Consider the following 24,783-nt stretch of genomic DNA (forward strand, 5'->3'; position numbering starts at 1 on the left):
TTATAAGATTTTTGAGTTATTATTCCATAATCTAATTTGGATCAACTGTAACATGCAATCCATCATTTCTGATTTCCTAGACTTTATAAATCTTTTTTCCAGCCTATAGTTTTAAAAATGATTATTAACCAATTTACTGATATGATCAGAAAAAAACCCTCAAAGCTAGATCTACCCATATACCCAGGTTCTTAAATGATTCCACATTTTAAATCACCATGTGCTGTCATAAACACTCATCCTTCAATCTATGGCTTCCATAGGCTTTGCTATTGATACATTTATCAACCAATTATTCTCCTGTGCCCAAATGGTTTGAATTAGTTAAGTTTATTTTGTCCTATCTGTAACAGATGTAACCTGCTTACCTATTTAAAGTTATCTGCATGCAGACAACAGAGCACCTCAAATGAAAAAGATTGATCAAAAAGACATGACGTAAACAGGCATGGCCTGAGTGAGAGCTATATAGGACACCCTGACTGTAATTTAGAGATTTGCTTGCCCAATTAATGTATCTTTGCCATGTTCTATTTGTAGACCATGCAGCTATCTATCTTATCAAAATGACATCAGTGAATAGTTGTTCTAATTTATCATTGTTTTGTGTATGATCTCATCAAAGGCTGATGTTAAGTCTATATAAATTACACCAAAGCACAATTTGTCTTTTATAACTGTTATTGTACTATTATAGATCATCGTGTTGCAGGTTGTTACAGATCTATTTTCAGCATATGGATGTTTATATAGAGTTTGAAGTAGTCTTTTCAATTCTAATGAAACATTATGCAAAATAAAATTCTCCATTCATTTTTCATATAAAGAAAGTAATGTAATGGGTCTCTGTGAATCTGGGTTTGCCCTGTTCCTCTATCCCTTAAATATGGTTTGAGCAAGAGCATGTCTCCAATCTTGAGGAATCTCCTTATAATTTAATGACCTATTGAACAACATGTACAGTGATACTGTAAGTTCATGCTGAAGTGTTCTCATGTCATTGTTCCTAATTCAATTTCATCCCTGTACTTTGTGTCTAATGTGCATATTTATTTTTCAATATAATTTAATTTAATTTCAGTATCTGAAGTTAACATAATGTTATTAGCACAATTTGTCACCACCTTTGTGCAGTCAAAACTGTTTTGAATAAGATTTTGTAGATCTACTTATAATCTGTTGTGCTGGAGAATTAATTTTACAATCTAGACAATTTTTTAGTTTGTATGTTTTTAGTCCTACCACATCATGTGTGTGTGTGTGTGTGTGTGTGTGTGTGTGTGTGTGTGTGTGTGTGTGTGTATATATATATATATATATATATATATATATATATATATATATATAATTTTCTATTAATCACAGTATCTTGTATCATTATATAAATGTTTTCAAAAATTTCCTGAGCTTTTCTCATAGTATGTTTAATTTGTCTCTCCATTTTTATTATTTTGGTCTTCAAAGTTATAATTCTAGTTTGCCCTCACTTCCATGTCTTATATTTTTATCTATCATCATAGTTGATTTCCTCTTATGCATTTTGGCAAACTGTTTGACATTTCTTCAGAAAGTGGTATAACACTTTATGCTATTTTCCATTTTCTGTTTGCATCTTGTACCATGGAGGTCAGGTTGTGACTGAAAAGAGTCTTTCAGACAGTCCACTTACATGGTTACCAAACTGAAATTAATATATAAACAAACAAGTAAACAAATAGCTGAATAATGGGAATAAATTAAATGTTTTCATTAACAGATTACAGTACCTTAGAGAGTACAGTATAATTATAATTATTTTAAGTTTTTATTAAAATGCACAAATGCTTGTTTACAGGTACCATGAAATCTGTATACATTGTTTTTTTCTCAAACAAGAAACATTTTTATTAAATTATCATGCATGACATAGGCAATCTTACATTTATATAAATAAAAATAAACCATAGCGACACAATCTCATTTGCAAACATTATACATTACAAGCTGTCCCAACACAACTGTAGCTCCAAAGATTATACATCACTTATATATATATATATATATATATATATATATATATATATATATATATAGAGTCATTGTCATTCAACCATTACATAGACCATTCAAATTCCACCTTTTTTTATACTTCGTTCCTCCTCTGCATGTATCAATCCCACATTTCCCATTTTTTCCTATGTATTCTGCTGCTACTCTTTCATAAAGATTTCACTTCCAGTTGTTTTATCTCTGTTACTATCTTCGTTACTTCTAGTAAAGTTGGTTTAAACTTTGATTTCCATTTTCTAGTAATTGCTTTTTTTGGCAGCCATCATAATTAAACTCAGCAAGGCCTTACTACATCTAGACAATTCTGATTCCGTATCACAGCTCAATAAATTCTTTCCCTAATTACTCCAATTTGCTCACTCAGAATCTCTGACAAAGCAGTCTACAGAGAATTTTTAAAGTTAGAAGTATAAACCGCACTTGTAAAAAATATAAGTATCTCAAACCACGTCCCAACAAACCAGTGACACCTTCTTTGAGTAAATGTCTGTTTAATCCACAGCGAAGTAAAAATCAATAGGTTACACCATAAAATCTCCTAGCGCCTCGGCCGTAACAGCCTCTACAGAGTGAAGTGCAAACTCACAGTATACCTATTTATAACACTAACAATTTCAATTAACTAATTATACCAATTTAGGAAGAATAAAAATTTCTTAAAGCTAAAACAGAATTCAAAGAAAACTCTGCCAGTGACCACCTTTCAATTAAGAGATTATGTAGTGACATGAATGAGTCACAAATAGAAGCTGAGAGAGCTATAAAAATGTTTGCAATTGGTAATGGAAAGTTATGCTAAAATTTATGAGAAGCATGACGTTAGTAACAAAAAGAGTTACAAGGGTAACACAGGAAATGGAAAAATGACTTCAGAAGATAATTTTTTATTTTTTGTTACCAAATATACTGTTTTTCAGAAAGATTCAATAGCTTATTAAAAGAATATTGGAAACTTATAAAGAGACAAGTTCCCTCTTTGTCACAAGTAGAATTTAGAACATCTTATCAGATGGGACGTAATTTGCAAGATTTTTTGGTACATAGCAAATATAGTAAACCAAAAGAGCGAATCAATAGAAATGTAAAAAAATTGGGAACAAGCCTTGTGGCAAGTGTTCCATTTGTCAATATATAGCATCTACATTTGATAAAATAAATGGTAAAAAGTTTGAAATACAGGATTGTTTTTCCTCTATGACAAAGGGAATAGTTTATGCATTTAAATGCTCTTGTGATTATTTCTATATTGGAGAAAGCAAAATTAGTTTAAGTGAAAGGATAAAAGAACATGTTAGGGATATAAAAAATAATAAAATTATAAGTCCCGTAGCAGATCACTTTAATACAGTACATTCGGGAAACATAAATAGTTTAAAAGTTACAGTTTTGGAACATGTTTCTTTGCATTTTGCAAGTGATGATCTCCTCAAACATTCACTAAGAAAAAAGGAATCAATTTGTATCATTAAATATAATACTATGCAGCCTTATGGGCTAAATAAAGAATGTCACTGGCAGAGTTTCATTTGAATTCTGTTTTAGCTTTAAGAAATTTTTATTCTGCCTAAATTGTTATAATTTAAGATGTATGCATACGTAAATAAATTGCATACGGGCATGGGTACACATAGGCCTAGGCATCTACTCTACATAGGCAAAAAAGTATAAGGATTTGCATATATACATGCATGTATACATACACATATGCATGTATGTGTATCTAATTATATACTGAAATATGAATGCAACTATACAGGTCCAAATGGAGTCACAAATTATGTTCTACATTTGTCATTACTTTTTTAGATGATTTAGATGGCAATAATCACCAATGACTTTGTTCGATATTTTATGTTTCCAACAAATTTATTGATGATTCATTTTGTGTGTGTGTGTGTGTGTGTGTGTGTGTGTGTGTGTGTGTGTGTGTGTGTGTATATATATATATATATATATATCTATATATCTATATCTATATATATATATATATATATATATATATATATATATATATATATATGGGTCTATATTACAAAATCAAAGTTACGGAACTTCGAATACCATATGGTCGACACCATACGATCAAAGTTCCGTAACTTTGAAATTAAAAATAAATAACTAAATAAATAAATGTAAGGAAACGTACCCTGATGGGTTAAAGCAGGGGGCAAGCCCCCCTGCACCCCTCACGTTGGGGCCGTTCACGCTTCATTTAAATATACCAACTCTGAGATCGCACTTTAATGCACTACAGTGCGGAAAGGGAAGATTTCCCATTCCTACACTGTAGCGCGATCTCGGAGTTGGTATATTTAAGTAGCGGGGGGTGTGGGGGGTGCAAGGGGGCTTGCCCCCTTGCTTACAGCAAGTAGTTGTGCTTCCTGTCTTGTTTTGAGCTTTTTATTAGATATTTAATGTTACTGAACTTCAATGATATGGTGTCGATCATATTGTATTCGAAGTTCAGTAATTTTGAACATCTAATATAGACCCATATATATATGTATATATATATATATATATATATATATATATATATATATATATATATATATATATATATATATATATATATATGTGTGTGTGTGTGTGTGTGTGTGTGTGTGTCTATATGTATGTCTGTATGTTTGTGTATGTGTGTTTGTGTGTGTGTGTGTGTGTGTCTGTGTGTGTGTGTGTGTGTGTGTGTGTGTGTGTGTGTGTGTGTGTGTGTGTGTGTGTGTGTGTGTGTATTGATATTTTTTTGCTCTTATTTCATACCCATGTTCACAAATTCACTTTTTGAGGCACCTTTGTGTCTTCCCAACATAAAAAGCTGGGCATGTACTACAGGTAGCCAAAAATACCACTCTTTTTATGAGTGTAGTTTCCATATCTAGGGTATATTGTATTGTAGTCTTAGCTGGGTCTTTCAAGTAAACAACTGGTTGTTCTAAAATATGCTTACATTGCACATAGCTGCCACATTTTTTTCTTACCCTTGTTATATCCCTTACTGCCTGCGTTGTTTTACAAAATATTCTTTAAACTGGGAGCTCTTTTATAGGTGGTCTATTTAGTTCCCTGTAATACATGCCCAGATTGTTATGTCAGCAAAATCAAGAGGTATCTTAAAAAGCAAATTTATGAACATGGGTATGAAATTGGAGCAAAAAATATCAACAGCACTTTATATAGACACTCCAATAATTGTTCTAATTACAAAGAGTTTTTATTTTGTATATTAGAGAATGTGATACCTAACCCAAGAGGGGGGCATGGAAAGATCATCTAGATTACAGGAGTTGTGGTGGCAAGTAAAGTTGGATGTCATACACTTCCCAGGAATTAATGACAGCATGTCCTTAGTTCCAGTGCTAAAAACAAGGGCTAATAAATATTAGCATTTTTGTTGTTTTGTGTGCTTTTTAAGAATAAAACAGCCTAGTTGCTCCTTTTGGTTTCATCATACATTTAAGACCTGATTACAGGTATTTTATGTTAGGGGCAGAATAGTTTAAAAGCAGCATTGATGGGTGTATTCTAAATTCTGATGAAGTTTGTTGCACACAGATGAAAAGCTATATTGTGTATTACACAAACTTAAATAACTTTATGGTATCTACCTTCACCAGCAGTGCCTATTTTTTGGATCAATTTTGCAACTAGTGCATTTGAATTCTACTTTGAGGTTGTCTTTTACAGCATCTTTGAAAAGGTTTAATGCTTCTTGATTTTTAATGTCAGACGACAAGTGGTTCCAGGATGTTTATCCCAGCCTGGAGAAGACTTTTTTCCATGCAGTGATTTTTAAAAGGTATCCATGCCAAAAATGATATTGTTTCTTTGATGCTTCTGAGTCCACAGCTGTAGTCTTGTATGAGAAATGTCTTTTTATGAGGGGGGCAGTAGCTTTGTTTTAATACTTTGAGGTCAGTGTACTCAGGAGGAATGTGACTCTGCTAGTTACTAATAGCCATGTTGTATTTTCACACAGTTGGAATTTGTACATCAAGGGAACAGGTAAAAGAAGAAACCATCATACTCTGTCTTCAGCAGTCTAAACTCTGTGAGTGTTTGTGGCTGAATTCAATATGAGAAATGGGAGGCCTTATTCCACTTTAGGTATTAGAACACTTTTTGCAATGGCTAATGTACCTGTATGAGACAGCAATAACTGATTTTGTAACTGTGTTTTCAACTGAGAGAGAATTTAACTTGCAAAATTATCTTAATGAGTATAAAGGCTGAGAGAAGAATCATGTGCGAGACCCAGATACATCTGTTCTGTGATACCTGGGATAATGTTCCCTTTCAAACCAATTATTCGGATGGAGACTAGTCAGGAGCGACCTTAGGTCAACTGGTGCCCTAGGCAAAAGGGCTCCACGATGCCCCCCACCACACCACCCGGTGCCCCCGTCCTGGTCTACCTAAATTAAATAAATACTGGAAAAGCGTCCCTGCTAGACCGGTGCCCTAGGCAGCTGCCTAGTTGGCCTATGCCTAAGGCCGGCTATGAGACTAGTAGTCACTTTCTTGACTGTGGAGAAAATCACAACACTGGGCTTCTTTAGATTAATTAGCTGATTGTTAGAAGACCATGTACATAGCTGAGTAAAGTAATTCAGTAGTTTGTTTTGCAGGTCTTTATGGATTCTACTGGATTATAGTAGAACAGTATCATTTGTGTATATTACTAACTCAATATTTAAAAGTTCCAGGAGACAGTCTTTGACAAAGAGAGAAAAAACTGGTTCAAATACAGATCCTTGAGGGACTCCTGTATTAAGTGTGTCTATAGTGAATGGGGGATTACTGTAGTAGACCAGGAAGGTTCTAGACTTCAAAAGGTCTGGGAGAAGTGGATTGGGTTATCACCAAAATTACATTTTTTTCTGCATATTTATGAGTAACTGTTTCAAAGGATTTGACAATATTTACAGACTCCTGCTGCAATTCCTGCATCATTCATGTTACCATTAATTGAATATGCACGTCACCAGGTCACTAAATGTACTAAAACCAGTATAAAAGCCATGTTATGTATCATATAATAGGTCATGTAGAAGTTGTTTGTAGGGTAGCTTTTGAAAAAGGCCTGTAGTCTTTTAGGTCTTTGGGTGAAGTGACTTTAGGGAGTAAGAAAATGACTAAGAGTTTGAAAGGTGGTCTGACATTGGCTGTTGTGACAGAGAGGTTGTAGATTTGGATAGGTAATTTAGCTTTTTGTTCAACAGTCATTTTTTTTTAAAGAAAGCAAGATATAGTTTGTTGTGCTTGGCATCTGAGTAAGTAGGGATGACTTTGTTTTTTTTTTATTACTGATATAGAAGAGGAAAGTTGTGGAATAGGAGGAGGAGATGGATGGGTACATTAGAGTGGAAGTAGAATCACCTGCTCCATTGGGGGAATTTGTGATGAAAGGAGGTAGTGTTAATGCTGCTAGCTGGAAATTTGTAAATAATTATATGTCATTGGCAAATATTAAAATGATTTATTGAAGATGCTTGTGTTAAAAATGTATTACAACTGTATGCCATGTATATATATCAAAATTATTTGTACAGATGTTTGTGTTGAAAAGGTATTTGTAAAGTGCTTGTGTTTAAAATATATCCACAGTGTGTCCTACTGGAAGAGAAAATAAGTCTGTACTAGGAAGTTTTCTGCATTGTCTTTGGACTGAACTAATTACTACTCTAAAAGCATGAAAGAATGCAATTGTTTTATGACTTCCAGCACCAGCCAAGGATCTGAGCAAAAGCCCCTGTATGTGTATTTTTACAGGTAAGTGCTAAATTCTGACAGCTTCCAGCAATGGGGTTTTGCCTAGGAACTAGAAGTCAGATGATCAGAAATTATGTCATTCTGCAAGTGAGCCCAGCAGTAATAGTTTAGATATTATTTTGAGAAGTCTCTCAGTGAGAGAGAGCATTCTGCATTCTGTCTTAGACCTGACAACAAGAACCACTCACCACATCATCTGCCTTGCTCTAGTAAGTTACTAGGGAAGAGTATAATTCTTTTAGATTCAGTCAGCAATATAGTGAAGCTTAGTTTAGATATTTTTCTTTATTTGTCTGAGCCTGTCCTGCAATGCTGTTTTAAATATTTTCTGTGATTCTGAACTCCAATGTCACTTTGAATATATACTTAATATTTTCTTTTTCTTTTATTATTAAATATATTTAAACCTTTCAGTGTGGCTGGTCTTTGTAGACATACTTAAGTTCTGAGGATACTTGCACATTTATTTGGTGGCACTATAAGGGTCACTCCTAATGGCCTTGCTCTTGGTCAAACTACCATTTGTATTAGTATTAATATTACACAGCAAAATTGGACACCCTTTGTTAAGGGCCTTAAAGTAGCTGATAAGGAGTGACTGGTTGCAGTGCTAACTACCTTATAGTCTGGGCTGAAGGGAGAATAGCTAGTAAACCTGTGCCAGCCTTTCCTAAGGTGTGTGTGTGTGTGTGTGTGTGTGTGTGTGTGTGTGTGTGTGTGTGTGTGTGTGTGTGTGTGTGTGTGTGTGTGTGTGTGAGCTACTTGGGCAAGAACACCAAGCACTGGTTTAACAGAGAGAGTGCTGGAGGTCTTGGTTTGGTCACTCAGTAGAGATTTCAACTCTATAGCTGTGTCAGTGGGGACTAATATTGGGGAGCTGGAGGAAGAGGGAGAAACTAGCCCTGGACTGACTGTGGTCTCTGTGTGCTCTTAAGGGAAATTTCACTTGATGCAGAGGGAGAGGCATCTGGAAATACTTGGTGTGTGTAGCTGGCATGCTCTCAGTGAACATCCTCAACTGTTGCCAGTGGTGATGATTGAGATGCCAGTGGTGGGTTGTCACAGCATCTTCTGATGTAAAGTTATTAATTATTTCCTCTATGCTTTGCTCACATGAATAAGGGGCATATTCAATTGCAAAGGATAAGTGGCTTGTATTGGCCAATACATTTCTAATTGTATGTAAATGTGTGACTGCACATGTCATCTGTTTTATTTCCTTACAGAATAAAGTTGGTATGTCCAAATAGTTTCTTTTTTGTCTAATGAATGTAACTTTTGCAGAGTTCATAGCAATTCTGGTATGTTTTCTAAGAATGAGGAAAGTTTGATGTTATTGGGTGTTATTGGGTATAAACTTGCATTGCTTTTCTAGACTGACCAGGTGTCATCTCTAGTTCTGGTTTTGTTTTTAATTTCAAGCAACATTTGTGCTCTGAGTCTTTTCTTCATCAAGGGATATATATATATAGAAAATAGAGTAATGAAGTGATCTAGTGTTACAGAAAGGTCCATAATATTATAGATAGGAAGGCAATCTATTACATTTTTCATGCTGGATAGCATAGGAGGCTTATTACTGGTGAATAATCTTCCTGTGACCATATGTGGAGCAGTTGTTCTGTTCAGAGAAATATTCTAACTGGTGAATGGTCATTTTAGGAAATGTTTCATTGTGAAGACATGGTGCTGCATACCTCCTTAACAAAATACTACAGCAATGTAACTTAGTGTGAGTAATGCAGTCTGCCACAAGTTTTACATTAAAATCTCAGAATTATTGTTGTGAAGTACGATAGGGAACATACATTATATTTCATTGTCAAATCCTAGTTTGTGTGAGGGAGTATGGTAAATTGCACAGAATGACGCTGCACCTTTATCAAAGTGAAGGGCTGTCACAGATGTGCCCACAGTCTTTTGGGTTGTCTTAAAATTAGATTAACAGTACTGTGGGTTTTTCTAAATGTAAAGTTTTCAGAGTAAATTACCAAACACATTTGTCCCTTTTCATAATTTGGAGGTCTGCACAGACTTGCTTAAAGTTGGAGGTGTGCACAGACTTGTTTAAACTGGTGCACATTGTCGGTACTCAGTTCATAATTTGGAGGTGTGCACAGACTTGCTTAAGGAGGATGCGTTGGGTCAAGCCAAACTCTAGCCTGGAGAACCTCAAATAATCCCATTGGCTGATGGAACTCCTGACATTAACTTGAGGTTGGAGGCCACCAGAAGCTAGATGGACACAACCAGTGAGACTCCAAACCTGAACACCAACCACCCACCCTACCCATCCCTACTAGGTCAGGAAGCTCACTGATTTCATGGCTTTCCAGGCTGCACTGCACAGAACTGGAGCCACTGTCCTGAAATGGAGAAGACATTCCCTGGCAGGCAGAGAAAAATGGTGAATATTCACTGACCAGGGAGGTACAAGGCTGTGCTGTCCCTGGGATCCTGGACTTGTAGACATTGCAACATTAAAGGCAGAAAAAGAAAAAAAAAAATCACAGATAAAAACACACACACAGATAAAATGTACATTAGAATTAGTTATAGCTGGTATGCAGCACCATGTCTTCACAATGAAACACTTCCTAAAATGAACATTCACCAGTTAAAGTAACTTTTGCTAATGGCATTATTTCTTCAGTTATATTTGAATCAGTTCAGCATAAATTGTAGAACAAGTATTTTTGTTTTCCTTTTGGGGTCTATACAGCTGGAAAAAATAATGATTTATTCTACTTTTTATATTTCTATAATGAAATAAGTTAAATGTTACAGCTTAGGCTTGTATTAGAATAGTGATTGCCTCTTTGTTTAACACATTTGTAAGGGTTAGAAACAAATGAACACAGACTGATCTATGCCAGTTTAGATTTCCTTTCATGATTATAGTTCATGGTCTGGTCACACAATGATCTCAAAGAAGTGAGTGGAATATATTTTCTTCAATATCTTTATACTCTTTCAAAACACTGCAAGGACCAGAAATTAATGCTTCATGGTTGCATTTTCTTTTTCTTTTATGTATATACAAGTCTTGTCTTTCGGCATTTCCAGTTAGGGGTCGCCACAGCAGAACTCTGGCCCGCTAATGATTGGTAGTGGATTTTTACGGTGCCGAGTTGCCAGCCCGACACCCAACCCTCAAAGAAGGCACACCCATTCACGCTCGCACTTGCAAATGTAATTTTTGCTAACTAGCCTTGTTTATTGTTATATTACATTTATGTTTTGTTGTATGTTTTCAGTAAAGATGAATGTTATGTTACAAAAATAGATTGAATAGCTACATTGAACTGTCAATATGTATATTATGTTTACCATTGCCTTTATGGTTCAGTTCATGATTGAATGTGTATAAGGTAGAATATAACAGTTATATGGTTAACAAATTTAGAAAAGCAGAAAAAAAAATAATTTGATGCTGGGTTACAGAGTCAGTATACTCCACACTGGCAAAATCAGGTAAATAATACAAACATAATGCTTTTCCTAGGTCAGTTTGTTCCAGATTTCACATGCTAAGATTAGTCATAAAATCACCTGATTAAACAATCCACAATTGTGCTTGGTGTATATCAGGATCAGTTGTAGACTGTCGATGTTTAGGGTTTGTCACAATTTGCATATTCTCTTCCTACTCGGAATTAATGCAAATAAGATATTTTGGGTGGCTAAGATTATTTTTATGTAGACACTTACCTAAGATGTGTGTCAGTGTACATCCTCAGAAGTTCCAGAAATTAGTTATGCATTTTTTGAGGAACTTTAGAATGCTTAGAAAGCCCACTAAAAGTTAATAGCATCATTCTGTAATGGATGTCTCCATTTATCAGACTTACAGATATGTTCCTTTGCCATTGCCTTAACCCATATTTTTCAAGCAAGACTGCTGCCTGTCTCTATTTGATTATTTCCAGAGCTTTCCCAGCAAACAAATGTTAAATAAATAAATAAATAAATGATTTGTTTTTCATGAGCATGGAGATTCATCCCAGTCGGGATAGGAAAGGTAAGAACTGGAATCGTGGAGGGCTGGAAGACTGGCAAGGTAAGGAGACTTGTGGGAGGAAGAAAGGACCCTATTGTGGAATTTGGGATAGACGCTAGGACCAGGACTGGTTCTGTGTAGATGGCTACTATATATGGATGGGGGAGTTGTTTCTATTAGAGTGATGTTTTTAACAAGGAACTAAGAATTTTTATTCATAACACACATGCACAAACAGACTCTCAGATAAATAAAATTCTGTAAATGCTTGAAGTCAGTATACAATAGGTCTTTAAAAGTTAGACAGCTAGATCTAAGTATATGGATATAGGGAATGCAACTGTTGATTTAAGGAGTAAGAAAGAATACCTTAAAGGTGTTATGGCTGCTTCTACAAGTGGTTAATTAAGATGGGTGAGTGGTCCTGTATGGACTCTAAGGTACCAGTTAGGTAAAGAACTGGATGTAGAACAAAAGAAAGATGTACTGGGCCAATGGTGATATCTGTGAAGTGTGCCTCAATATGCCTTTATATGATATGAGTCTTCACCAAAAGCAAATTTCACCTTTGAGATTGTATAAACGTGAAAGTTCTACTAGTGATGCTTGTTGGAGATGCAAAAGATGGCATGTGAACTATTTCAATATGGTCTAGCTGTGCCAGGAGATCATGGGATGTGTGAATGAGTATGTGAAATGGGGTGATAGCACACTGGATGAGACTGGTTTTTACTTATCCCTGGTATCATCATAAAGCATTGGGCATTGCACCATGCAGGTATTGCTTCTCTTTTTTATCTATGAGCATTGGGAGTGGTCTCAGTTGTGTGGGAATAAATAGCTGGATATTTTATGGGATTTTTGGAACATTTTTCTATGCCTTTTGGTAGTAAGTTGATTTTATTTCATGCCTGTATAGTTTTAATCTTTGTCAATGTTGGTGATATGGTTTGCATCATTCTTAATGTTTATGCTATTGAATACAAATAAAATTGCTGAAAAAAGTATTAGCTTAAAAATACCAAAGTAGAGCAGAAGTATTACAGACTGGGAATCATTCATTAGGAGTGTGTGTGGGAAATGTATATTGCTCTTTTTCTAAACGTTTGTAAATGTAAGGAAAATAATAGTCTGTTATCATACATAGCACATTAAACCTTATTTAACTGAATCCTTGCTTGATAGCATTTCAGAAGTGGCATATTTGAGTAGGAATATTCCTTGAAATGTTTTTGCAAAAGTGTCATCAGACTAAAGAAAAAAACACATGAAATGCTTGCTAATTACTGATACTAGGAAGGAGTTCTCAAAAGAAGCTGTTTGTTAATTGTCTCATGGTAATCAGGTATGTAAATGGGCAGTGTAGTTTGTAAGTGAAAGAAACATTCCCAGCATCTGCTAACAGTCCATTACCTATCAAATGTCATGAAGTGCAGCTTGGCTTTTTATCTACTTTAGATTAATAAAAAATACAAGGTGAAGAACAATTATTTATTTATTTTGTTTTACATTTGTTAACCGGGAAATTCTGACTGGACCAGGTCCATTTTCAGCGGAGGCCCGGGGAGAAAAGCTCCAACATCAAGTTATACAAATACAGTACATCCAGCATAATACACAAAATAGGTTACATCATGTATGTTGAGCATAGTAATATAACAAGAATTAATAAAAACACTCCAGGTAAAAGATGTAGAATATGGGTAAAAAGACAATGTCAGTCATACTTTGGTAAGAAAAGAAAATATATCAAGTAAGATTCTACAGTTAAAAGTACCCTTTCAAATGACCAAGCCTACAGGGGATCAGAGCTCCAGCATGTGATCAGAGAGGAATTTGGGGAGTTAATAGTAGTATGGGTAGGGTTATGTGATACAAGGGCATAACCATGTACTAAGAAGGTGCGATTTGAGGGAGTTTTTGAATATGGATGTGGAGGGGGCAGTGGACACAGATAGGGGAAGAGAGTTCCAATTTCTGGCAACAGTGTGGGAGTAGAGCGCTTTCCCTGCATTATTGTTAGCCTTGGTGATGGAAAGGAGAGATTTTTCACTGGATCTTAGGTATCGGTTTGTAGTATAGATAGTAAGTAGGTTGGATAATGAGGGGGTTTTTTCAGGATATTTGAGAATATTGTAGGCTGTGCCCAGATGGTGATAGTTAAGTACCTGTGGTAGCTCAACCATTTTAGTTCTTTTAGTACAGCACAGTGATGGGTTCTATAGGCTGAGTTAGTAGCAAACTTGGCTATTTTATTGTAGCATGATTCTAGTTTGTCTAGGTCACATTGTCTGATTTGGGTAAAGATTGGTGCTGCATATAATAGAGTTGAGAGGAGCTGGCTTTGTGTAAGAGTGACTCTTGCTTTTTGTGAGAGAAAGGACTTATGCCTGCATAGGGAGCCTAGTTTTTTGTGTACTAGTTTTATGGTATGTGAGATGTGAACATCAAAGTGGAGATTATTGTCTATTTCAATGCCCAGAAGTTTGGTGTGGTTAGAAGGGGAGATGGTGGTGCCGTCATTAGAGGTTATGGTAAAGGAGAGGGGTTTTTTTTGATCTATTAGGGGTAAATAGTAGCAGTTTTGTCTTTTTGGGATTTAGAATTAGTTGGATCCCAGATATCCATTTTTCTACTGAGATAAAGGTATCTTGAGTGAGTGTACGTAGGGTGGTGGGAGATGAGGTGGAGCAGATCAGAGTCGAATCATCTGCATATTGTATGAGTGTGGCATGTTGTGTGGAGCATTTGAGGTTATTTGTGAAAATAGAGAACAACAGCAGGCCCAGTATAGAGCCCTGTGGGACACCTATGGTGGCTGGAAGTTGTGTAGACAGAGTTCCTTTCCACTGGACTGATTGTTGCCTGTCAGACAAGTAGCTTCTGAACCAGGCTATAGTAGAGGAGGTGAAGGATAATGATGTTAGTGAGTCTAGTAGAATGGAGTGGGAGACCATATCAAATGCTTTTGAGAGGTCTAGGAAAATGGCTGATACATATTTGTTATCATTCCTGTGAAGGTTCATATAATTAGTGAAAGATAAAAGGGCTGTGGTAGTGCTGTGATGTGTACGGAAACTGTGTTGTGTGGTAGATAGTAGATTGTGTGTGTTAAGAAATGTCATCCCTTGCAAGTGGATGCATTTCTCAAGAATTTTGGATAAGGGGCAAAGGATGGCAATAGGTCGGTAGTTGGAGAATTCATAAGAATTACCTCCTTTATGGAGAGGAATGATGCAAGATACTTTCCAGAGTTTGGGTATGTAGGATTCTAGTAGGGAGTGGTTGATAAGGATGGAGACAGGATATGATAAGGAGTCACTAGCCATTTTTAGGTATGCAGCAGGTATGTTATCAGCTGCTAGTGTGGTTGGCTTTAGTTTTAGGAGGAGTTTTTTGATAGTTGAGGTGGGCACTGGTGATAGGCTGAAAGAAGTGGTGGTGTGGAATAGGTTAGGTTGTGACTGAGGTAGACTGTTTTTGGTTATTTGACTGGACAGGGCTAAGATGGATTTAGTAAAATGGTTATTAAATTGAGAAGCTGTGTCTAGGGTATTGTTAGTAGAGATGGGTGCTGGGGTTGTGGTTTTGCCTGGCTTTAGTAGGGAGTTAATGGCATGCCAGAATTTTTGTGGACTATTTGAATATTTCCTTTGGGCGCTAAGAAAATAGTTTTGTTTGTTTATTTTGGATTCAGCCTTGGCTTTGTTTCTAAGCTGTTGATAGTATTGTCTGGAGCTAGGGGTTTTGTCAGTTTTCCAGATTTTCCAGGCTTTATCTCTAGCTTTTAGTAAGGCTCTGGTTTCTCTATTTAGCCAGGGTGCATAGTTGACTTTAACTCTGATCTTTCTGCTGGGAGCTAGACTATTAAGGATGTTAGAGAAGGTTGTATTGAAGTAGTCTACTGCCTGGTCTAACCCGAGTGTCCGTAGTGGTTCCCAGTTGCAGTGGCTTAGGACAGTATTTAGGTATCGTGGGGTAAGGTTACGGTCATCTCGTACAAATTTGTAGACTACTGGTTTGGGGTGATTGGAGATTTCAGAGCTTAAATCCACAAAATCTTTTTGTTAAGCACTTTCGTCCTTAGTACAGAAGGACTTCTTCAGAACAACTCTTCGCAACAACTACTCACTTGTATATAGTAATCAGTTTAATTAACTAATCCTACCCCAACAATCAGTCACCATGGAGACTGTTTAAACTAGTACCACATACCACCTAAAACATTAAAAACAGATGTTACAACAAATTATTAAGTATAAATAACCATTGCATACATAAATTACATTCCTAGCTAGATAAACCATGACCAGTGAAAGATAAAGAAGTACTAGATTTAAAAACATTATTATTTTGTTTTATTTTATTTTTGATGTTAAATAAAAAGCATCTCTCATTTTTCCCGCAGACTAAGCTTAGTCTTACCTATGTACAATGTACTGCAATGGTCACAGAGGTCCAAGTATACTACCCCCTTACTGCCACAACAAACTTTCCTTGGAATATATATCTCACTGTTAACCTTCTATCACCACGTGTCCATTCCCAAATGTATAGGTTTATCAACACCTTTACGACATAAAGAAAAAGGATGGAAGGAATACACTATACAAGCATATAGAAAAAAAACTGTTTCATAGATTCAGAATTTTAGCTATTGATCAGGTAGATCTAGGGCAAAGAGGTGGACCACTGGATGTTTTTTTTTTTTTTGGAATATCAGGAGTTTAGATGGCTGTTAAGAACTAATGCCACTCTATACCCTGGTCTGAATGAAACCACCTCTTTGTCTAGTATTTTAAAACTGAGAGTTGCTTTTTATTTAGAATAAAATATAAAATAAAGCAAAATAAAAAAATTGTTTTTAAAGCAAGTAATTTTTTTACGTATCACTGGTCATGGTTTATCTAGTTAGGAATGTATTTTATGTATGCAATGGTTATTTATACTTAATAATTTGCTGTAACATCTGTTTTTAAGATTTTAGGTGTGTGTGGTACTAGTTTAAACAGTCTCCATGGTGAGTGACTGGGAGATGGGATTAGTTAATTAACTGATTACTATATAAAAGTGAGTAGTTGTTGCAAAGAGTTTTTCTGAAGAAGTCTTACTGTACTAAGGACAAAAGTGCTTAATAAAGTGATTTTGTGGACTTAAGCTCCAAAGTCTTCTCCTCCTTTTTTGTTGTTCTTCAGTTTGTTGTGTTTTTAAACAAAATACAAGGTGTTTGCTCACATTGAAAAGAGGCATGAAGCCCTGATTATCACACAGACAGTCCATACTGTACTAACAGCATGGATGTCTGGACAGAAGTGTGGGGGAGTGAGTGGCCATGGTTAGCTTGAACATTCTGTAGGTAGAGAGGTGGTTCAGGTGATCTGCTTGGGTGACCCAAGGCATAACATCAATAGAGTTCAAGCATGTCCAAAGGCTGAGAGGAGCATGCATGTTCTCCATGGTCAGCAGCACTAGCAGAGCTCTAATGGTTCATCATTGGGAGCAGAAGCTCTGCAGGGAAGGGTGAGGTGGCCACTGGGTCCAGAAAATGGTCCTGTTCCTTACTATCTATCTCTTACTCCTATGGGGGAATCTTTGGGCTACTTAAGTCCTCTAGTCAGGGAACAATTGATGTACAGGGCTCTCAACTAGAATGAAGAGTGCCTGGTTCTTACCTATGACAGAGGAGTGAACATGTTGATTATGTTAAGGAGTGGGAGTCAATAGGCAGGACAAAAAAAAAAAAATATATATATATATATATATATATATATATATATATATATATATATGGGTCTACTTTAAATTACCGAAAACGCAGTTGACCGACACGTGGAAGAGGGAGACGAAATGGCCGACAAGTAAGTTTACCGACAAGGTGATGTGCCGAAACCGAGTTGACCGACACGCGGAAGAGGCAGACGAAATGACCGACTGGTAAGTTTACCGGAAAGGTGATGTGACGATAGCAGATACAGCGACTAGGGTAACATGTGAGCGCGTCTCGGTAAGTGTGCGATTGTGACGGAGTTAGGATCGGTAAGGTAAGTGTGCGTTGTTGTGGGATTTTGGGTTAGGGTGTGGGATAGGTGAGTATGTGGTAGTGTCAGAGGTAGGGAGGTAGGGTTCGGGTAAGGTAAGTGTGTGATCGTGATGGATTTTAGTGTAGGGTGGGTTAAGTGAGTTAGGGTTAGGGTGCAGGTAGGGTGAGTGTGCGATAGTGTCGGACCTTGGGTTAGGGGTGGGTTAAGTGAGTTAGGGTGCAGGTAGGGTGAGTGTGCGATAGTGATAGGGTTAGGGTTTTGGTTAGGGCTAGTGGCTATGCGATGTAGTGTAATGTGTTGTTTACGTTTAGTGTGTCGGTGTAATGGTGTTCGGTGTTTTGCGTTGTCGGTTTTGTGTGTTGTCGGTTATCTGGTGTCGGTGGTTTATGTGTCGGCGAAGTGGCATGTCGGTATTCTAAAGTAGACCCATATATATATATATATATATATATATATATATATATATATATATATATATATATATATAAGTTTGAGAGCAGATCCCAGCAGGAACTACTTTTTTATTCTGGTGTATAAGTCCAACCAACGATTATGTAAAAATGTAGCACTGTGAAATTCACTAAATAAACTTTTAATTTTACACTCATACATTTTACAGAAAAGACATTTCTGGTTCTGGCAAAGTATAACTTGATTTTTGTCTTTTTTAATAATGACAATGAAGAAGAAGCAGGAGAAGAATGTGAAGAAGAAGAAGGACACAAAGAAGGAAGTGGAAGAAGAAGTGAATGCCATTTGTAATTTCGTCCTTATAAGTCTTATGAAGGGACAATTCCAGTTAAAATCCATATCATGAAAGGATCCTTTTCAGTTTTACAGTATCTACATACTTTTCTTTTTTACATATGTTCAGTCTCTGTGTTGAATATACAAAATTAATCTTCATACAGCATAACCATTTTAACCTTTGTGTAAATACACTAATAGTTTTCAGTCAGAACTATAATTTTAAGTGAAAGAGCTTCAGGGGTGCTGCATTTTTACCCCCATCATTATTACAAGGGTTGAAGAAAGGATAGAGTCTCTCAGTGAAGGTGTCAGTGAAAGTGTAGAGATGGGACATGTTGTCAGCATTATAAAATGACACTTGTCCTCCCTCATAGTCCAGATACATTCCGATCCTCTTGGTCTCTTCCCTGAGCTTGAGATCCTTTATTATTATATCCCATACTGTATACTCAGCCTCTCTGTTTCGACACAAAGTCCAGTATCCATTCTCAGGTCTCATGAGGATGTCTCCCTTCCTGTGAACAGACTCTTTGGCAACACCCATAAACCAGGCAGTCTTGTTCTCCACCTCTACCTCCCAGTAGTGCCTGCCTGACATGAATCCCTCTAATCCCAGCACACAGAGCCTTGTATCAAACCTATCCGGGTATTCAGGGAGTTCCTGCCTTTTGTTACCATGTTTTATGCTGGTCAGGTCATCAGACAGAATGAGATCAGGGTGTGCTGTTTTAGTGTCCAATACAAGATTAACAAGCCCTGTAAAAATTAAAATGTTTATGTCATAATCTTAAGCAAAATAAAAAGAAAATATTTTAGAATTGTCACAAATATAACAGGCAGTAAATCTTTAATAAACAGACAAATATTTCTGTCATATAATAATATGGGAGGAGGAAGGGCAAAGAAAGACTTTTCTTTTTTTTGTTTATCACTTGTAAAAAGAAATGTTTCTATTCAAAATATTGCCAATCTAGTTATGTACGCACTGGCTTTAGTCAAATTTTTAAACAAAAAAGAAATGCATCTGGCTTGAGCAGTTCTGGGTATTTTTTGAACTCATGAAGTAGAATTAATCAATAGTCAGTTTTGTTTACACTCACTTATCACTTAGAGATGAGACATGAATATAATGTTATGCATAGTGTAAACCCAGAAGAAACTGGTCATGATGCTTTACCTGCAAATATCCAGTAATGCATGGCTATGTTTTTGGTAATGATCATGTACTAGCAGTAATTTATCAACTTCTTACTAAACCATATGTGGGAACAAGCTAGCACAATGTACAAACAGAACAACAGCTGACTTAAACAACTGTATCTGGACTAGAGTCACTGCAGGTGTAACATGCACTGCAGCATACAGAAAACATGATTTCAGTGTTATCAAAGTGGAATCCTAAAGTGATGCACCCTCATTACTGAGGCAGGAATGAGATAATGCAGTGGTTTATAAGTGCCAAAGTTTGTTCCTCTGACACTGTTATGACATCATTAGAAGCTAATGATATTTACCCTGGATATATACAAACATAATTCCTTCATGAAAATCATATTATTATTAAAAAAACATGAATGGTAAACAGAATTTGTAGCTTTATACATGTAAACTGTCTCTAAAGAACTCACACTACAAATGTTTGCTATTTGGAAAATAATACTTCAGGAATGATTATTACAGTGATGGCAAACTTATGACATGCGTGTCAAAGGTGACACTCCACAACATTTTGGGTGATACATCAGCATTCACCAGTACCAAATATACCAAAGAAACTGATTTTGCATTTGTTGCTTGTGTGAAGTGCATTGAATTATTTTGTGGCAGGAGCCAGTTCAACAACACTGCTGCAGAGGTAAGGAAGTTATTAACCTCAAATACTGTTTCGGTATACTTTCTAAACAGAGTCTGTAAAGGGAAGTGCTGACATTGTTTTCTCTTTGTGGCTACACTTCTGCAAAGGGCAAGTAGTCTGCATTTGTAGGAGAGTGCTCTTTTACATTCCTCTCAACTGTCCCTCTTAATCCCTCCTAAAACTGGCAACATTTTACACTTAATAATGACAATAATTAGATTTATAGAATAATTTTACTTCAGAAAATGTGTATTAATTCATGTTCATTTTTTTCTGTCAGTAATAGTCCATGTCTCTTATTTCTAGATTTGTCCCTGATTCTGTTGAGATTTATCCCTGATGTATTGAGAGGCATGCTGTTTTATTTATTTTTATTTATTTATTTTATTTTTTTGTTTGGGGGTTGACATGCAAGCAGAATCAAGTTAGGCATTTTCCGAATTCTTGACACACCAAACACAAAAGGTTCACCATCACTGGATTATTATGAAGGACTACAGAAAGTTGCAACTATCTCACCAAGTTTCCCAAAGTCTATTTTTGTAGAGATATTTTTATTACCAGGATTAAGGATGGATTTCATTTCCTTCCATACTCCATATGTCAGAGGGCCTTTGTACATTCCAAGACTCAAATCATGCACCACAACTCTTTGGCTGTCATCCACTTTCTGCACATTTTTAATACTGTAGAATAATTCAGGGAAGGAAAATACAAATTAATTAACACTGTTCAGTTAACATAAACTTATAGATACAATTTTATTAAGAACTACTTACCAAACTATCTGTACATACCTCTTCAGGAATGTCTTGATTTTCTGTATAAGCAAAAGTAAAACAAATAATGTGCTAAATATTTTCTTTTGGAATACAGTGATACATGTTAGCTAACCAAAATAAATTATCTCTGGTAATTTTAGAGTTATTACAATCAGTTTATCATAATTACATTCCTTCTCCTTTATGCTATGTTTTGTTGTTGTTCTGAGTGTGTGTGTGTGTGTGTGTGTGTGTGTGTGTGTGTGTGTGTGTGTGTGTGTGTGTGTGTGTGTGTATGAGTGTGTGTTATTAGTAAGCAAACAACATTCCCATTGTAATATAGCAGTGATGAAAACAGAGGAGTAACACCAAATGATGGACTAATTTCAAGGAAGTAAGACATCACAGTAGGTAATGGGTACTTACCACAATACTAAATCTGTATGAAGGAGAACCATTTGACATAGTACTATCAGGACTGATGCTCAATGTGCCAATTTCCTCAGAAGTTAATATTTCCCAGGCTGCTGCTCTTCCCTTGTCCCAGAGTGCAGGGCTTTCTACCAATCCTGTCCTCTTTCGGAAAAAACAATAGTTCTACTCCATAAGACAACAACATAAGACACAGCCAAGAGTGCCAGTAGATATGATTTCAAGAACCGAATGAATATGCAGCCCCTTTGTGCAGCACTATATTTTACATGGATGATCGGGTTGTACATGGAAGTGGAAATCTAGGTCTTAATCTAACCATTAATTGTGCCATCATACACTCCATTTGTCACACACTGTAGCTCCTCAGCCATATCTTGATGCAAATACAGTGTGTGTGTTAAATAATTAATAATCAAACAGACAGTCTGGATGAATGTGTACTTGTTCTCCTAAAATGGTTAATTTTATGATTGCACATCTTGGTGTGGTGAGGTGTTGCACTGCACTGCTGCCACTGAAAATGCAATACCTGGCTTTGGAGACTCTGCATAAGCTGTCTACTCCTTAGCTACTTAGATGACCTAAAGATTCTTTCTGCTCTTTGGCTACTGATGTTAGCTAGAGTTGTATACAGTCAATATTTGCTGCATCTTGTAAAATATTTGTAACTGCAGAGGCCACACAATTGGCCTTCCTTGGCAGTCAATGCAGTTGTTGCAGGTATCACAAACCATTTCATTTAGCCATGTACCGAAGGTAATCACACTCCATGGCATGTGGAGAAGCAATGCAGTCCATTCTTCCAGACCTTTATTTATTTATTTATTTATTTGTTTATTTATTTATTTGACATTTGTTGACCAAGTTAGTCGGACTGAGCTTTTGCCATTTTTCAGTGGAAGCCTGGGGAGAACAGTTCCTCAAATAATATATAAAAACAGACCATATAAAACAGCAGAATAATTGAAGTAGAAGAACAATTTTTTCAATATAAAACATTCAGTCTTTAGTTACATGTTCTTAAAAATTGTAAGTTTATGCTCAATAAGTACGAGTTAGATAAACAAAAGCAGTTGACTTGGCTATTGCAGAGCAGTTGTATTATGTGCCATAAACGAGATGTTGTAGAGAAATTCATGCTAGCAGTAAGTATGTGGAGAACTGTTACTACATTAAGAGGAACAGGAATTATTTACAGTGTGTACTATAGAGTAAGGTAAAGTAAAAGTGTGTAGTGATTACTAGTGCAGGGGGAAGTAAGACAGCATAAATGTAGACTTGACAGAGGGGCAAAGGTTAGACAGGTGAAGATAATGGGGGAAAGCTTGTGGAGAACAGTTTGTGAATGCATATGAGTTAGCGGTTAGGTTACTTACAAAGGACAGATAGATCATAAGAGTAGGTGAATAGGATAGTCAGGTGAGTTCATAGCAGGTGTTTACAGTGGCACATCCAGGAGCTGGTTAGAAAAATTTTGAGTGCAGTTTTGTATTGTTGTGAATGATTTATATTTTAATGTCAATGGGAAGTTTGTTCCAGGAGAGGGAGGAAAGTAGCTGTACAGTTTCTTTCCTACTTTGCTTTTTGGCTTGTAGATTGGCAACAAATTTAGGTCAGAGCTTCTGAGGGTTCTCGGAGGAGTGTAGGGGGATGCAAGTGTGGAGATATCTGGACAGAAAGATGATTTATATACAATGGAATGTATGACCTGCATCTGTGAGAGAAGTAGTTGGTGGTAAAATTCTTACCAGTTTAAGGAGTTAAGGGAGAGGCAGTAATGAAATTTATAGATTTAATTTGCAAAAAATGTAGCAATTTTATTGTAAGTGGTTTCTAATTTTGTTAGAAGAGAGGTTGGAGGTTGGTGAATATTTGAAACCCATACAGAAGCCTTAGCATGTGGTAGGCATGTGATTCAGAGATCCTAGCTTTGTTAGATAAGAATTTTTTGTTCCTGTAGAGCAATTCAAGTTTATGGTGGGTTTTCTTAATACAATAGTGCACATGATGGTCAAATTTGAGTGTGTCATCTATGATTATGCCAAGGAGCTTTGTCCGAGTTTCAGATGTGATGGAGGTATTGTTAAGGGATGAGATATGGAAAGTAGGTTTAAAGTGATTGTGGGATTTTGGAAGAAAACCTAAGAGTTTTTTTTTTTTTTTTTTTTTTTATTTAAGATTAACTTGGTGCTTGAGAGCCAGTTTTCAACTGATGTGAAATATTTTTGTGTTAGTGTCTTCAATTCTGAGAGGTTGTCAGCTATGGTGGTGACTATGGAGTGATCAACATATTGCATGAATGTCATTTGTGGACACGATGTATGTAGAAGATTGGTAAAGATATTGAAAAGTAGTGGACCTAGCATAGATTCTTGAGGGACTCCCACCTTGATGGGGAGAGCAGGTGACAGTGAGAAAAGCCATATTATATATTGGTGTCTGTCAGTAAGGTAACTGAAAAACCAAGCATTGGTAGAGCGAGAGAGATTTAGGTCAGCTAGTTTGGATAGCAGTAGGGGGTGGGAGTCTGTGCCAAACACTTTAGAGATGTCTAGGAGTAGACAGGATACCAGTTTGTGTGGTCTCTAGCAAGTGATATAGTATTGGTGAAGGAGATGAGAGCTGTAGAGATACTGTGCTTGGGGTGGAATTTATGCGTGGAGATTAATAGTTTGTGTTGTATAAGGTAATCCATAATTTGTTTATGCACACAATTCTATAATATTTTGGAAACAGGGGTTAGAATTGCTATTGGTCTGTAGTTAGGAAGTTCCATGGCGCTAAATCCTTTGTGGATGGGTATAGTACAGAATTCTTTCCAAATAGATGGTACTTTATATTCAGCTATAGAGCGATTGTTAAGAAGAGAGATGGAAAAGGCTAGTGAGTTAGCAGCTGGCTTGAGAAAGAGTGGAGGTAGGTTGTCAGCAGAAGAGGAGAAGGGTTTCAATTTGTGTAGTAAGTATTTAATATAACTAGTAGGCACTGGTCTGAGAGAGAATGTCTTTTTGGATTGAGGGGAGGTAGGGTTGTCAGGAAGATTGACAGAACTAGGGTCAGAGTTAGAAGTTTGCATTAGTTTGCTTATAGATTCAATAAAGTAGGTGTTTAATTTGGAAGCTG

The 24,783-nt window shown here is 36.3% G+C and overlaps 1 protein-coding gene across 1 annotated transcript in view; it reads right to left on the reverse strand.

Moving 5' to 3' along the window:
* Positions 1 to 18,370: 18,370 nt before the first annotated feature.
* Positions 18,371 to 24,783, reverse strand: part of LOC122813680 (zinc-binding protein A33-like) — a 235,933-nt gene continuing 229,520 nt past the window's right edge. The window contains exons 4-6 of the mRNA XM_044086130.1: positions 21,262 to 21,284; positions 21,026 to 21,150; positions 18,371 to 19,365 (exon numbers count right to left, since the gene is read on the reverse strand). Coding sequence (XP_043942065.1) covers positions 18,821 to 19,365; positions 21,026 to 21,150; positions 21,262 to 21,284 — 693 coding nt within the window. The 3' untranslated portion in view covers positions 18,371 to 18,820. The remainder of the gene's footprint in view (positions 19,366 to 21,025; positions 21,151 to 21,261; positions 21,285 to 24,783) is intronic.

This window comes from Protopterus annectens, chromosome 10.part0 (assembly GCF_019279795.1).
Source record: "Protopterus annectens isolate FY-2018-M chromosome 10.part0, PAN1.0, whole genome shotgun sequence".
In the NCBI taxonomy this organism is placed as follows: Eukaryota; Metazoa; Chordata; order Ceratodontiformes; family Protopteridae; genus Protopterus; species Protopterus annectens.